Here is a 16176-nt window from a genome sequence, read left to right on the forward strand (position 1 = left end):
ATCACTGATATCTCAAGTTATAATTAGCTTTCCTACAACTTAAATAAAGATGGATATCCATAAGAACGGTTTCATACTAGCAGATTAAACGCGCGGTTACTCGCGACGTTTTGTAACGTTTAATGAAAGAAAGCGTGGACCGTTTATGTACCTAAGTATCTTTACTCCTTTTGGACAAGACGCTCCACGCTTTCATTCATCAAGCTAGTATTTTTTTAATAGCATGTTTTTACCAACCGGAGACCGGGAAGTGGGTCAAATTAAGATTCCAAGATTTTCTTACATACATAGTTACGAGTGAAGCTAATTTAAGCGTGTAAAAAATAAACATCTTAACAACATCAAACCAAAGCTAGCAACGCTGATATGAACATAATTTTCCGTGGGTCTATCTATGTACCTAAGCCAGAACGAGCGACTAAATTAGCTAGTGTGAAACCGCTATAAACTCGTCAAAGACTAGTTTTGCAATAGTTTCTACACAACTTTTCAGTCCAATTCATTGATCTCAAATAAGTTTAAGCGACCAAAGTAGAAAGTTTTTGAGAGCTAATATTAGATTTATCAGCCAGCAATGCCATATCAAATAAAGATTAATGTTAGGTTTATTTGAGCCGAGTTCTATGTACCTAATCTATAAATTATTTTGATAGATGAGATGAAAGATATTTTTTGAAGGAAAGTCTGACGAGTGACGACATTAACCAAACTTTCTTATACATATAAACAGTACCTAAATTGGAAATATATTATATTGGAACTAGTTCTTAGTACAGCCTGGCAAGGTCATCTCCCCAGCGGGCCCAACAGGGCCAAGGTCTGCCGGGGCTGCGGGATTGTTCGAAAGAGTTACCGCGGCCCTGGTACATAAAAGGCCTACGACGGAACACGGCGGTTTTTAGTCAGTAAGAGTCTGACACTCCCACACCGCTGTTAACCCCCAGCGGGTGGGATCTTGGTTTGATGATGCTTGAAGCCGTTAAAAAAAGCCTGGCAAGGTCGTTAAAGACACTCCCATTCGCAGCGGGGTCGATGACAGGGGGCCGCGTGATGGTGACAGGGCTGGCGGGGGCTACTACTTTGACGCCTAATTTTGTTGTTTCAAGTAAAATCTTTTGAAATAGTAAAACGTCCCCAATTCCTCCATCCTTATCCTATGCCTAAAAATATTAGAAACTAGCTTTTGCCCGCGGCTTCGCTCCCGTCAACTGACTTCTCTACTCTACCCTATTATTTTTTTCATAAGAACCTTCTCCTGACAATAACAAACACAACAAAAAAAGAATTAGCCAAATTGGTCCAGGCGTTGTTGAGTTATGCGCTTACCAACACATTTTGCGATTCATTTTTATATTATAGACTAGCTGTTGCCCGCGACTTCGTCTGCGTGGGCAATTTCGTTTATTTAATCGTTCATTGCTCAACCCCCGTAGGTGATAGCGCGATAATATATAGCCTACGTGTTGAACCGGCCCCCAGGTAATAGTCATGCAAAATTTGATGATTTAAATCCATGCAGTACTTTTTGAGTTTATCCGGGACAAACATACAGACAAACAGATATACAGACAAAAATTCTAAAAACTACATATTTGGGTTCAGAATCGATAATGCATCACCCCCAAGTATTCTTTTTTAAAAATATTCAATGTACAGTTTTGACTTTCCTATCATTTTATTATATGTATAGATGACTTCGGTAGTAGGACTGAAAAATCCATCGACAGAAAGAAATGTGTTGTCAAGTCATTCGAACTTTTAATGTGTACACGACTAATCAGGTTTTTTTACTATAAAAAGGCATTAAACAGAAACAATCCAATATTCCACAACGAGTTTATTTAGTTATAGAATTAACGATTATTTTACAAACAGTGTTTCTACACAACGTGTAATTGCTAATACTAAATTTCAAATACGATCACAATTTAGCCTTATAAAATAGATTTAGAAGAGGTAGTTCAACTGGAAACATTCGTGGCTCAGGTTTTTAAAGAACATGTAATTACTTCGACATCAATATCCATACGTTAAAATGTTATTTATTATACGACACATCATCATCCTCCTCCGAGCCTTTTCCCAATCACGTTGGGGTCGGCTTCCAGTCTAACCGGATTTAGCTGAGTACCAGTGCTTTACAAGAAGCGACTGCCTATCTGACCTCCTCAACCCAGTAACCCGGGCAACCCGATACCCCTTGGTTAGACTGGTGTCAGACTTTCTGGCTTCTGACTACCCGTAACGACTGCCAAGGATGTTCACTGACAGCCGGGACCTACAGTTTAACGTGCCATCCGAAACACAGTCAATGGTGTCTAAGATATACTTAGAAAGTACATACAAACTTAGAAAAGTTGCATTGGTACTTGCCTGACCTGGGATCGACCCCGCGCCCTCATACTTGAGGTTGGTCCTTTACCCACTAGGCCACCACGACTTATTATACGACACATATATATTTAAATCGAGAAGTACCACTACTGCTTAATCTCAAAATTACTTGAATTTACTAAATGAAAATGCCAAAAAATAAGGGTCTATTCATACTAGCACAGAGTCGAAGCGCATCGAAGCGACTTTTCAAAACTGGACATAACAAATTCAACCTTAACACCACAGCGTAACGCACACATTACCTCTGAGATTTAAAAAAGTCCCGCGCATTCTTCAGAATTCGCGAGTCTACGTCAACAACGCTGACTGCTGCGCGTGCATTCTCGCGCATCCATGCGCACACTAGCGAGCCTGCGCGACATCAATCGGAAATTGGCCTGCGTCGGTGTTGATAACGATGGAGTCACGCGTATTCTAGCGAATACGCGCGCAATCGTGCGGCTTCGCTTTAGTTGTAAAGAATTTGACGCTTCGATGCGCTTCGCTTATGCGCTAGTATAAATTGACCCTAATAAAAACTGTTATAGGTTTTAATGTACACTGCTTCTCCTTAACATAGACTGTTATAATAGTCGGAACCCTCTTTGTAAATACCCTCTTTGGTAATGTGTTACAAACCATTAATCTGTACGAAGTTTTACAAATTCATGAATACGGAGCAAGAAATCATTTGTGCAACTCTTCAGAGTTTAACGATTAGCACCTTCGAAGTAAACATTCAAATAAATAGATATATTGTAATATTTCTCTGTGGTCTACCAATTTCACATGAAAACTTTAATGCTTACATCGGCTATCATGCAATCACGTTACTGAAATTGAAAAAATAACGAATACTGAAAAAATGCAAAAGAAGCATGAGCATTTTTTTAGTTTTGACGCATCCCGAATTGTAAGGGAAGTTTTAATTAGTCTACTGTCAACATGGGACACAAAAATGGACGATGTTATTTAAATTGGTTATCCACTTAGGCCAGAAAATTTTTTAAACTATCTGTAGAATCAGTAGAATATAAACTCTTTTGCAAAGAAAGCGGGCACCTGTGCGAAATCTTGGTTTTAAAGGTAAAGCCGTGTATTTCAAAGGGTTTTAATGACTGTAGTATGTTACTAGTACCTAAAGGGTTAGTCAAGTATGCGTGAGAGTGTATTCTAAATTTGAATTTTGAAGATTTGCTAAGAAATGGGGTAAACCTTGTTCTGGACCAATTCCTGGTAGGAAGTTCGTGGACGTTTTGAAAAGTTTTTGATGTGATTTACAGAAAACTGATAATGCAGTTTTAAAACCAAGATTTCGCATAGGTGCCCGCTTTTATTTTCAAAAGAGTGTATTTTAATATATTAGCTGACGTTTCACGTTATTATTTTTACGATGTTTTTAGTACAATCTGCGTATCACAACCTTCAAGTCTGTCTAAACGAGTTTGGTCAAATGTACTTTGTATAAAATCTATGTTGTACAAGTTTAGGTACTTGAAAATATTGTTGTCTAGTGTACGCAGTTTATTTATTTAGTTTATTTAAATTATTAGTGTAACATTGATATAAAATATATTATATACCTATTGGTATAAAGATACAAAAACTGGTAACAAAAACAAAATGCTTTATAGACTAAATCAATTTAAAGATAACATAACTTTCTTCTAATAAATATCACCCGTTTCGTTGTAAATCGCAACAAAATGTACTGTTTATTTAGCTCCACTATAAGTACTACAGTTGCCAACATTCAGAACGTAAAGGAGAAACCCATCGAGCCCAAGGCCAAGTTTAGGAAATTCACAATGTTAGAGCTCCTGTCTACAGATTATAAATTGTAATATTAAAGATATAAATTGCTTGAATAACAGCATTAATCACTTCTTAGTTTAGTGTTCAGTGGCGACTGTACTACGGAATCTCCAAGTTCAACATGCTGATGTACTGGATCCATAAACTACCCAAGTTCGTTATACGTGACTTAGAATGTATGCTATGATTCCCAAAATTTTCGATATTCCGTACATCAGGATCATGAACATTCCCAATATTTTCATTTAAATATTTTCACTTCATTTCAATACAATACTTCGTCTTGGCAAACATTCTATGTCACGTATATCGAACTTGTATACTTTATGGATACAATAGATCGGCATTTTGAACCTCGAGATTCCGTATTACAGTGTTCAGTGGCTTCTCCTTATAACAGATAGGTTTCCTAGGCCTGCGCGGGCTTCCTCGGCGCCGGCATTGCTGTCGCAGCTGTGCTGACGGCTTTGTAGGCTATCTGCGACTGCGTAATTTGTGTTAATTATGCATTATCAAATCATGTTTATGTTGTTACTTGATATTAAATCTCCATCGAAATAAAACTTAAGTCTCTCTAAAGGTGTTTCTAAATGCTCTGCACATTTTATCAGAGCCAACATTAAGGCGAGGAAGTGGTCAACAATAATTCCATAACCGGCACGCGCATCTAAGGCGCCAAAAGGGGTCGGAGCGTCTGAGCGGGGCGAGGATAACAATACGCGCGCTAGCTTATAACTAAAAGTCGTAAGCGACAAAATGGTTTTGTAATTTTATTATTTAGAAATGATAATTTGATAAAAAATCCTACTACAATTTTAAAGAGTATGTATATACTCAACTACTAAAAAAGTTAAGAGGCTTTAATCGGTCCCGTTTGCCCATAATATGTGAATCTCTTTTTAAAAAGAGGTATGTTTGATATATTTTTCTCTGTTATAAAAGTTACCTAATCATGTTTCTACAACTAACAAAATAAGGTTTATATCATGAACTTTCAGGTAACCAAGTTGTATTTTGATCCGTTTTGTATTTACTGAGAAAAATTGACATCCTTGGCGCCAAAAATTCCAATTCGTCCTCTTAATTTCTCATGAGGATTCATAAATGTTTCAAATGGTTTCTTCTTATTTTGACATTGGAATTTTAATTTAAAGCCACTGGATTCATTATTTTTATTATTCCCTGCAGTTAACTTTCGCACATCCTGATTACACTGGTCAACAGCATTTTTGGTGCAAAGCTGAAATATATTATTTCTTATAGATTATTTGATACGTAATCGAAGTCCAGAACATAAAGTTGCACTAGCACGTAGGGATTTAGAGATATACCCCTCCTAAAGTACCAAAAACGCGTTTTTTAATGAAATCAGTTTCATCTCTCTCTTTTATAAAGCTGTTTTTTATTGACTGTAGTTTTTGTGCTATATTTCCGTAACAATCATCATCCGAGTCTGATGAAGACATTGTATTCAAGTTTTAGTTTTATCACAAATACCATAATTAAAATAATTAAAGTTATAGTCTGTTTTTTAATCTCGTAGACTAAATTGACACTTGCAAAATGTCAAACTTCCAAATAATTTTGCTAGCTCTGTGGTGCAGTGTTGTACTTACGATACCGATTCGTTGAATCGTAACTTTTTATCTATAATAGACGCGATTACGCATTTCTTTGCGTGGTCAGATATCCCTGGCAGTTTGTAGCACGTCGTACAGCCATGTGTACGTACGTGAATTTTAAATATAAAACTTTGAATGAATATTAAATTCGTCTATAATAGATAAAAAGTTAAGATTCAACGAACCGTTATCGTAAGTACAACACTGCACCACAGAGCTAGCAAAATTATTTGGAAGTTTGACATTTTGCAAGTGTCAATTTAGTTTACGAGATTAAAAAACAGACTATAGTAGTGATGTCCTGTGATGCGCGGAGCTTTGCATCGTGTGTTTCAATATCGATATTCGAAATTCTTTATGTAAAAAATATGGCTATGAAATAGACTATTAATATAATACTGTTACAACCTTTTTATCGTCCCACTGCTGGGCACAGGCGTACAGTGTGTACAGTATAGTACAAAATGTGTACAGAATCAATAAAATGTATGTAGTTGTAAACGTGTGTTGTGCGTTTTTCATCTGAACGTAGCCTAAAACCCACCCAGGTACTCTAACTTACGACCAAATTAGCCCTGTAACGCCCGGCCTTGGGCCTTTGGGTTCCTCCATTTTATAAAATGCATTTACATTGTAGCTTCAATGTTCATACACATCACTTACCCAATATTTTTCTTAACCTGTCACATTATGCGGGTGTCCCTTTCAAAAGTTTGAGGGCACATAATCTCAACTGAACGCAGACACTCACAAAATGTATTTGAGCGGCACAGAGGCACTTTGAGGTTAGCACACACTTATAGAAAACATGTACGATGAATTACTTGAAGTTAGAGATGAAGTCGCCGTTGAAGACCGTGTAGGTGAAGTGGGACCACGCCTGAGCCACGGACGCTAAGGTCTATCTGAAGCTGTCGGTCTTGTACTGCTGGTAGATCTCCTGGAACATGGCGGTGCAGTCCAGCTTGACGCGCAGCTTGGCGCAGAGCAGGAAGACGCCGGACAGCTTGCGGTGCAGCGAGTAGATCTCCTCGGGCGGCGGACACAGGCGCTGCGCGAGGATGGTGGGCACGAGCGCGTGGATGCGGCGCGTGGTCTGCTGCGTGCCGAAGTCGAAGCCGCCGCCTCCGCCCGTGAACACCTCGCCCATGATCATCACCGTGTCCACGTGCGTCTGTTCCATCATCTGTGGCCGAACATTGCAGCATGTGTGAGTCTTCTTGCTTTTATAGTGAAGATGTGTTAATAAATTTTTTTTGTTACTTAAGAAAAGTTTCAATGATAGTCAACGACAAATAGAAACCAGATTATTATCTAAAATTTTTATGACCTAATTGTCAAAAAGTAGAAGCCTATCAATTCGACGTCAATTCATTCATTCGAATTTCGAAGAAAATGGTTCGGTTACCGTTATAGTGAAATGGTGCAACGTACGTAAGTATACAAACCTTAGATTCATAACCAGTCAGGAACTTCATCTCCTTTGACATCCGCAGTATAGCATCCCTGTCACCCAGAGACGCCGCGTGAATGATCTCAATGTACTGGTCCATAAACTCTTTCGAGTACTCCCGGGTGGCTCCGAAGTCCAGTAGAATCACCTGCACACAATATTGTATTAAACTATAAGCTTTATTTAGTGTAGTTGTAACATTTGTTAACACAACTGATGAAATTGTTGTAAAAACTATGATATCAATTTGAGATTTAGTAAGAGACTAGCTTCTGCCCGCAGTTTCACCCGCGTCCCGGATAGTGACAAAAACTATCCTAAGTCCTTCTCCCGGGTCTAAGCTTACCTTCCCTCAAATTTTCAGCTTAAACGACTCAGCCATTCAGTTCAGTTATAAAATAACTAACACGAATTTCTTTCATTTCATTTATTAATTTTACAGTCAACAATTTGAAATTTCGGAAGACGCCTTCTCTCATTGAAGATGGCGGATCGATCGATCATGGTTATTGAACTGGTGGTTCCCGGATGTCATTTCTGGAGGTCTGATAGGCAAACGCTACTCAAACGTAAAACACTGGTATTCAGTTGCATCCGTTTTTACTTGTATCTGACGCGAACATAAATGGGAGAAGGTTAGGCAGATATTATTGTATAAAATAACAAGGCACCTGTTTAGTAGTCGGGTTGTAGAAGAAATTGGCCCAGTTGGGGTCAGTTTGCATGCACCGCAGTACAAACATTTCTCGGAGGCACAACTGCATGATCTTGTAGGCTATATCAACGCGAACTTCGTACGCTGCGTCAAACAGTTTGTCTAGCGGCACTCCGTCAATCAGTTCAGTTGTTATTACCTCTGGGGCACATAACTCGTCTGAAAGAAGGATAGATAGAGATAGATACTCTTTTGTAAAACCCGGTTGGTTGCACGTTTAAATAATGATGAGGATGGAGATGTCATAACGCAAAATCTCCTAAGAAAGTAGCGCCCCCAAATGCGGGTGTTCGGGGGAAGAGGGACGTTACTATCTCCCCGCCCTTACACGCCTACCATAGAAACCGCAAATTATTTCTAAACAAAGTCATCAATCGGTCAAGACCAATCTTATAAACCACCAAGAACTTTATCTTCTCTCTTTATATAACATGAATGTACTTAACATAATTATTTAAAACACGAGGTCTCGGGTTCGATTCCTGGGTTGGCCCGAAATCGCTTTCTGGGTTTCAGAAACTTCCACAAAGCAACCCGGAGCCTAGAAGTTGGTGATTCCTACACCGCATCGGACAGCACATTAACGTCGGTCCTGCGCCTGATCTCTCTCCGGTAGTGTCAGCATGCCATCCCATCGGGCCATGACAGTGACGGAATAGAAAGTGCACCTGCGTTTGCGCATATGCTTGTGCACTATAATATGTCCTGCGCAGTCGCCGCAGCCGATAATCGTCTAGGAGGACATCACGTTAATATTCCTTACCAATAACATCAGGCACGAAGTACTCCGGGTAGGGAGCGAGCAGTTTCTTGAACTTCTTGGTGCATTCGGCTTCACGTATGTAGTCCACTTCCCATGACAGCTCTTTCTTAGCAACCTCCACTATGTTGTCTATGAACATCCCTTTGGGAAACATGTTCCATACCTGGGAATATTACACTTAATAAATAAACAATGAAGCGAATGGGTTGAAAAAATATGTACCTAGAAATCATTAATTTTGCATTAAATCATAACTTAAAAAAAAAAATTCTAACGAAAAAACTCGTGGTGGCTTAGTGGGTAAATATCAACCTCTCAAGTATATGTAAGTCCAAAAAATTCGTGCGTGGGTTACTTTCATTTCAAAATCAAAGAAAGTTAAATAAATATTTTGCATTATAATTATGTTCATATGTTTTGTAAATAAGTGATGTTACCTTCATAACTCCCACGAGGTTGTCGATATCGCTGTTGATCCCTTTAGCGACGCCTGGGTACTGGACCTTGACTGCTACCTCCTTGCCGTCGTGTAGCACAGCCAGGTGGACTTGACCTACACAGTAAATTGATGATACATTAACCTGTGGTAAAAGCATTATCCCCAAAAGTGGCTACTCCATGCCCAATTTTGAACTATCTCCTGTTTAAATGTCAAATAGCACTTACCAATAGAGGCAGCAGCAAATGGCTTGTCCTCGAAGCTCGCGACCCTGTGCCTCCACTCGGGCCCAAGTTGTGAACTCATGACCTTTTCCACCTGCCACGACGGCATGAAGTCGGCAGACTGGCGCACGCGTTGGAAAATACGCTGCAGCTCTGGAGATATCATCGAGTCATCTTGAATGCTTAGCAGTTGGCCAAGCTTTAGAGCAGCACCTGTTTATAAAAACAGCAAATCAGCATCCTCATTCTGCTTCTCCATGTACCTATACACAGCTGGATCTACCTTCTCTCCGTTTTCACTTACCTCTGACTTTACAAAGCGTATCGACGATCCTCTCCGCGTTTGCCGGAGACAGGAACGAGTTGGCGGACTCGTCAACGTTACCAGTCACCTGCTGGAACGTGTTCCGAGCGTATTGAGCAACTGTCCCTACCCCAAGTCCCGCTGCCAGCGATCCAAATGAAAACATACGGCCGAGGCGGGAAGAAGGCACAACGCGGGCTTTCGAATTCTCGCTTAGCTGAGAACGTAAATAAATGAGATATTAGGAAACGAAGACATGTATGCACCGCAGATGCTTAGTAAAAGTACTTACAGCAACTCTAATCTTTTTCTTAGCCACAGGCTTCGGCGATGCGGACACAGATTGGGACACAGGCGTCGGCGATGCAAGGCCAGCTTGACTCTTTGGCCTGGGACTAGGCACATCTGCCGCAGATTCAGCAGAAGTAACAGCCAGAAGAATATCATCAGCCCTCTTTTCTTTGTCTTCTTTCAATTGTAAATCCTCAATAGGTGCCATTATCTGTACTTTATCCTGCCGGAATTCATTGGTTTTGGCAGAAACCGCAGCTGAGTTTTCCATTGTCTGAACTTTTTTCAAAGTATCAAATGTCCTGTTGAACTCCCTGTTCAGCTCGTCAATTTCGTCTTTCATCTGTTGATCCATCTCAGGGCTTGCTGTAGAGGCATTCACATTTGGGACATGCATAGCCGCAAACTGTCTAAAGCCATGTGCGACTACAAACGCCCTCTCCATTAACTCTTTAGCGGATGGTGGGTTGGGGTTCATGGCTAATGGGTTAGTCGGGCAGTTGGACAGCAATGGCTTTAAGCTAGAGGTGTTCCATATTAGGGTAGATGCTTCAGCCTGTGCCTTGACCCCCGCTTCCACCACTAACCGAAGACCTCTCAATACGCCTATCAAGTCGTTAATGTGAGACATGACCTGAAAGATTAGTTTGGTTATATACATAGATACAATATATATTAATAGATTCATTGAGGGTTGCAGTTAAATAATATAATTGTTAGAATAATGAAGATGAATTAGAGAACAAGCCATAAATGTACAAAACTATAATAATTATGTATTCAGAACTTGCAAAATCTTTAAACATGTTAGTGGAAATCTATGTAATTCATTTTAAACAATTCCTAGTAAATGTGTAATGAAATTTCTAAAATGGCTCAGAAATGTGTGACATAACCTACATTATATATCAGACACTTTTTGAGATGTTTACATTTAATAAAAAGTAATCAGAAAAATAATACATTCAAGATATCAATATGTGTCAAAGTCAGTCACATGTGAAGTCAAAAACTTGTACAAAGACAAGTGTATTCAAAAATGTACAACTTGATATACTATATCTTTCTACCCACTGCTTGCAAAAGTTTCAACAGCCATAAAAATTAAATTATTTTAAATTTTTTACAGCATCAAACAACATTATAGAAATAGAACCCTATAGAATTGCATGTACATAATGGTCTATCAAAAGTTTGCACTAGTTTGAACCACTTGTTTAACTTCTTCACTTACAAGACATCATATTTTATGAATGTGAGAACAAGCAGGTTCAATGTTCAGTCTTTTATTGTAACACTGATGCTTGATAAACTCAGTTTTGACCTTACGGATCATGAAGAGTATTCACTCTCTTGCAGTGTGCACTCATGTACTTCTAATCAAAGTCTAACCAAGGGGTATCAAGTTGCCCGGGTAACTGGGTTGAGGAGGTCAGATAGGCAGTAGCTCCTTGTAAAGTGCTGGTACTCTGCTGAATCCAGTTAGACTGTAAGTCTACCCCAATATAGTTGGGAAAAGGCTCGGGAGATAATGACTCATGTACATACTTCCAACTTGTTACCCATGTGCTACTTCATATTGACTCACTTCAAATAGAAAATATTTAAATACCTGGTTCTATAGCATAGTCAATATACAGCACTGGATGTGGAGGACGCTCTGCAGGTAACTCAATAAATATAATAACTTCAGCTAAATTTGGTTGATTCACTTCAGCCATGATGTACATTAAAATTGGATTTCAAATAGGTACTACATGCAACAAGTTTGTACACTTTTGGCACAATTTCATATTTTTTTTAAATAATGCCAATGTTTCAAGCTGAACAAAGATCCTAGTTCAATCCAATGGGATCACAAAAAGCACATGGCACATTTCACCTCAATACAGAAAATAATGTAACTACAGAAAAAGTGCACCTGAGATCTACCCACCTTCAAAAATCAATACTGTCTCACTAGGTAGGTAGGTTAATGACATTTGCAGTTTTTTAATTGCCATACTACAGGTAGCAGCTTACTCCAGATGCACAGACTAGGTAGAAATTATTTCCAGACTAGGAAGTGGTCACACTATTTTATTTATCTATATATTTATAAGATGTATAATAATTTCAGAACTAGGTTATATTTGGCTGACATGACAGTTCTGTATGCAGTTTATGAATGACGTTATTTCAGTTAGTAACTCTAAATTAACTTTCTGTATAAAATTTTTAGCACAAAATAAGAAAAAGTTAAGTTCTTGCACAGTAGACAACCCATTGACAGTATAATTAAATAGATTATAAAATTATTATATGGGGTTACATATTAAGTAGACTAAAATAAACTTGCTAGCATGTGTTAGATTTACCTTTGCCTTTAATAAGAATGTGATTCATTAACTTTGCAGGAAAGCGTAGGAGCCAGCAACTTGTATTTCAAGGTTATACATACCGTATATTGCATAACATAAATATTCCGGAAATTATGTCGTAATGAGAATAATTTTAAAAATACTTTCTAATGGAGATTTTTCTTCCCTTTCCCTTCAAGGCTAAATTGTATTTTTATAACTGAAAATCACGTGTTCTTCTCTCTATACGTACACTACTAACGAAAAAACAGTTGAAAGTACTTACTGTTATTGAACTCCCTCTAAAATACAAAACAAAATAAATACTCGTGTAGATTTATTTTAAGTTCACTATTTTCTACAAACATACAATAAAACTACATCCATCATCGGATCGGTTAATCTTAGAGCTATTTGAGTTTTGACTTTTTGACAGAGAGTATATAATTTTTTTTTTTGCCCATAGGGCAGGCTAAAGTCTTTCGACCATACTGCCTAGTCTTTCGTAGGTATTTATTTCTTTCGTAATATTTTTTAAAAAATTTTGTCATACGTGTTTAATTCATGTCAAATCAATAATTTTTTGTCAAGTCATTGTCTTCTTTTATTATCCAGGTTTTTTTTCCTAATCCAGCCGTTAAAGGCATAATTTTATTTCATGTCAGCTGGCTTATTCGCTAACTTTCGAATTCTCAGATGTCAACTGGCCTCAGTTGTCATCGGAACTTTGATGTCAACCGATAAGTTCAAAACATTGGTATTCTGTATCGCATGAAGTGGATATCGGTGGATATCGTTACACGGTTGCTGACGCCAAAACTACGATGACAATTTGACAGCTCTATTTTTTTATCCATTATCCATTATGTCCACTGGGCTTACGGAATCGCAATATAACGTTTATCGATACAGAAACAGCTGTCAAAATGAGTCATGGTGGATATTAGCCTGATGACGTCATCTCATTTGGTAACTGGCGTTAGCGAATAAGAAAATAGCTGTTTGACAATTTACTAATGTACACTTTACCAATTGATGATATCTGCGAGTTGTCAGTGGAGTTAGCGAATAAGGCTACAGGTCATATCAATTTCTCTTTTTTTTTAAAGACAGCGTCAACGTATTTTTTTACGTCAAGTTGATGTTATTTAAAGGTTTCACCTTTTTCCCCTATTCATATGCTATTATTTATTTATATACACCATAAATTAGACAAATATAATAGAATATTTTAAAAAACTATATATAAATTATATATACAAAGGTAATGCTAACTTTTATGAACATTTAAATGTCATTAACTGTTTCCAATATGAATCTGTACAAATATATATAAGTTGAAGCATTCATAAGCAACTCCTGTAAGCTAAGCGGGACCATTTCAGGATTTTTGTAAATTTTTAGAAGCTCATCCGACAACACAAGGCGCTGAATGTTGAAAGACGAACACTCAAAAAAGATGTGATGTAGTGTTTGAACCTTTTGCAATTGACAATAATCACAATATGCTGAGCTGACCATTTTGAGACGATGAAGGTGATAATTTAATCTGCAATGACCAAAACGCATACGACAAATAATTGAATAAAATTTCCTATTAAAAAAAATGTTATTTTTACAGAACCAAGGTACAGTATTAACTTGGACATCGAGAGTATTAAACCATGAACCCACATTTTCATTGTGCACACAATTATATGAATGTCTCCCCCACGCTTCACACATGCGTTGCCTTAAGAGACTAACTACATCTGTGTAAGGTATGGAAACACTTTTATCGCTGCTGGGAATTGAATCCTCTAGTTCGACAATTTTTTTGGCAAGATAATCTGCTTTTTCATTTCCTTTAACGCCAATATGAGATGGTACCCATACAAATTGAACTTCAATATTTGACTCAATCAATTGTACCCACATTTCCTTAATCAGATGAATAATGTAGTTAGTGTTAGCATGGAATTTATTATTTGCTATATTTTGTAGGACACTCATGCTATCACTTATTATGACCCATTTACTAGACTCTAAATTGGATTTTTTTATATGTTTCAGTGCACTCAAGATTGCAACAGCTTCAGCTGTAAAAATACTGGCATTTTTGTCAATTTTCATGCCTATACCGATATTTGAAGTAGGCTCATAAATAGCAAAGAAGCCGCTCTATCATTCTTGGAACCATCAGTATATACAAATTTGTGATCTGACCACTCTGACAACATATTATACACATCCTCTTTAGAAGACAATTCTTTTCTCTTCTTTATAATGACAGTTATAGCTGGAAATTTACTACTAAATGAACCTTCATAACAAGGCAGGATATGTTTTGATTGATGAATGTTAATATTTTCAATAAAAGCTTTAAATTTTTTAAGACTTTGTAATATATAAAAGGTTTTAAAGTAGTATGTGTAGCTAAATGTACAAGATTGTTTAAAAGACTATTACCAGAAACACTATAAAGCTTCAGAAAGAATCTTTCCAATAAGAAATCAAAACGAATAGCTAGAGGTGCAACATTACATTCAATCTGCAAAGCGTTCACAGGAGTACTTCTGAATGCCCCAGTAATAACCCGCAAACATTTGTTTTGCAAAATATTTAAACTATTTACATGTTTTGAATCTGCAGCAAAGCAATAAAAACCATATTCAAAGTGACTACGTACTAAAGATTTATATAACAATAATAATATTTTGGGTCTGCTCCCCAGTAAGTTCCACTCAAGGATTTTAAAACATTAAAACCTCTATTTGCTTTGGCAACAATATTCCTAATGTAATTACTCCAGGACAAATTGTGTGTAAATATAACTCCCAAAAATCTAACTTCAAGAGAGCTGGGTAATGCACAATTATGATACAACACAGCGGGTAAATTATGATTCCGCTTACCGAAAACGACTACTTTGGACTTTAATGGATTGATAGTGAGATCAAGGTAAGAGAAGTAATTGTGCAAATGTGTTAATGCAACATTGACTGTCTCAACTACTTGCGAAATGTTCTTCCCAGATGAATAAACCACAAGATCATCTGCAAACTGTAGATTTTTAACTTGAGCCCCTAAAATTAAATTTAATCTATGTATATACAATATAAATATTAAAGGTGACAATATTCCACCTTGACAAACTCCCTTAGCCGATAGTCTAGGACCATAAAGGTGCCTATTAAATTTTACGAATACTTCCCTATTATTAAGGAAATTTGATAGCCAATTAATGATTTTTCCGGAATCCCTATCTGTGATAACTCATCACATAGAATATCTATATTTACACTATTAAATGCACCTGCAACATCAAAGAACACTCCAACCAGATTTTCATTTGCTGTTATGGATTTATAAATATCAAGCTGCAGTTGACAAATACTTTCACGAGCGGAACGATTCCTACGAAAACCAAATTGATTTGATGGTAAGATACTATTTTTTTCTATATAAAATTCTAAGCGTTGTTTTAACAGTTGTTCAAACAATTTACCAACACAAGAAGTAAGAGCTATGGGACGATAAGAATCGGGACACATTTTAGTTTTATCAGGTTTTAGAATAGGTACTAGGCAATCAACCTTCCAATTATGGGGTATAATATCATTTTCCCATAACAAATTCAAAATTTGTAGAAATAATTTTAAACCTGAAATATTAAGTTTTTTGAAAAGTATATACGGCATTCCGTCAAGACCACATGTGGTATCTCTCCTGGAAGTTATAGCCGCCATCAACTCTTGCAATGTAAAGGGATCAAGCATGTAGCAATTACTAGAATTACAACCAGAAGTGAAAATTTTTGCACTTGATGGGACAAAATCTGGTGTATATTTTTTAA

The 16176-nt window shown here is 37.3% G+C and overlaps 1 protein-coding gene across 6 annotated transcripts; it reads right to left on the reverse strand.

The window, feature by feature from the left end:
• Positions 1 to 1822: 1822 nt before the first annotated feature.
• Positions 1823 to 12783, reverse strand: LOC110379461 (atypical kinase COQ8B, mitochondrial). 6 transcript variants are annotated; one of them, XM_064039947.1, is made up of 9 exons: positions 12628 to 12783; positions 10004 to 10368; positions 9712 to 9928; positions 9411 to 9620; positions 9182 to 9297; positions 8745 to 8907; positions 7938 to 8140; positions 7262 to 7414; positions 1823 to 6999 (listed from the first exon to the last, which is right to left on the reverse strand). In XM_064039947.1, exons 2-9 carry the CDS (start codon positions 10355 to 10357, stop codon positions 6715 to 6717), a joined length of 1701 nt encoding a protein of 566 aa, XP_063896017.1. In that variant the 5' UTR covers positions 10358 to 10368; positions 12628 to 12783; the 3' UTR covers positions 1823 to 6714. The 6 variants fall into 6 exon arrangements, with proteins under 6 accessions (XP_063896017.1, XP_063895916.1, XP_063895891.1 ...); XM_064039846.1 differs by having other exon boundaries at positions 10004 to 10636; XM_064039821.1 differs by lacking the exon at positions 12628 to 12783 and adding an exon at positions 12443 to 12597 and having other exon boundaries at positions 10004 to 10636.
• Between the last annotated feature and the right edge of the window lie 3393 nt (positions 12784 to 16176).

This window comes from Helicoverpa armigera, chromosome 1 (assembly GCF_030705265.1).
Source record: "Helicoverpa armigera isolate CAAS_96S chromosome 1, ASM3070526v1, whole genome shotgun sequence".
Taxonomy (NCBI): domain Eukaryota; kingdom Metazoa; phylum Arthropoda; class Insecta; order Lepidoptera; family Noctuidae; genus Helicoverpa; species Helicoverpa armigera.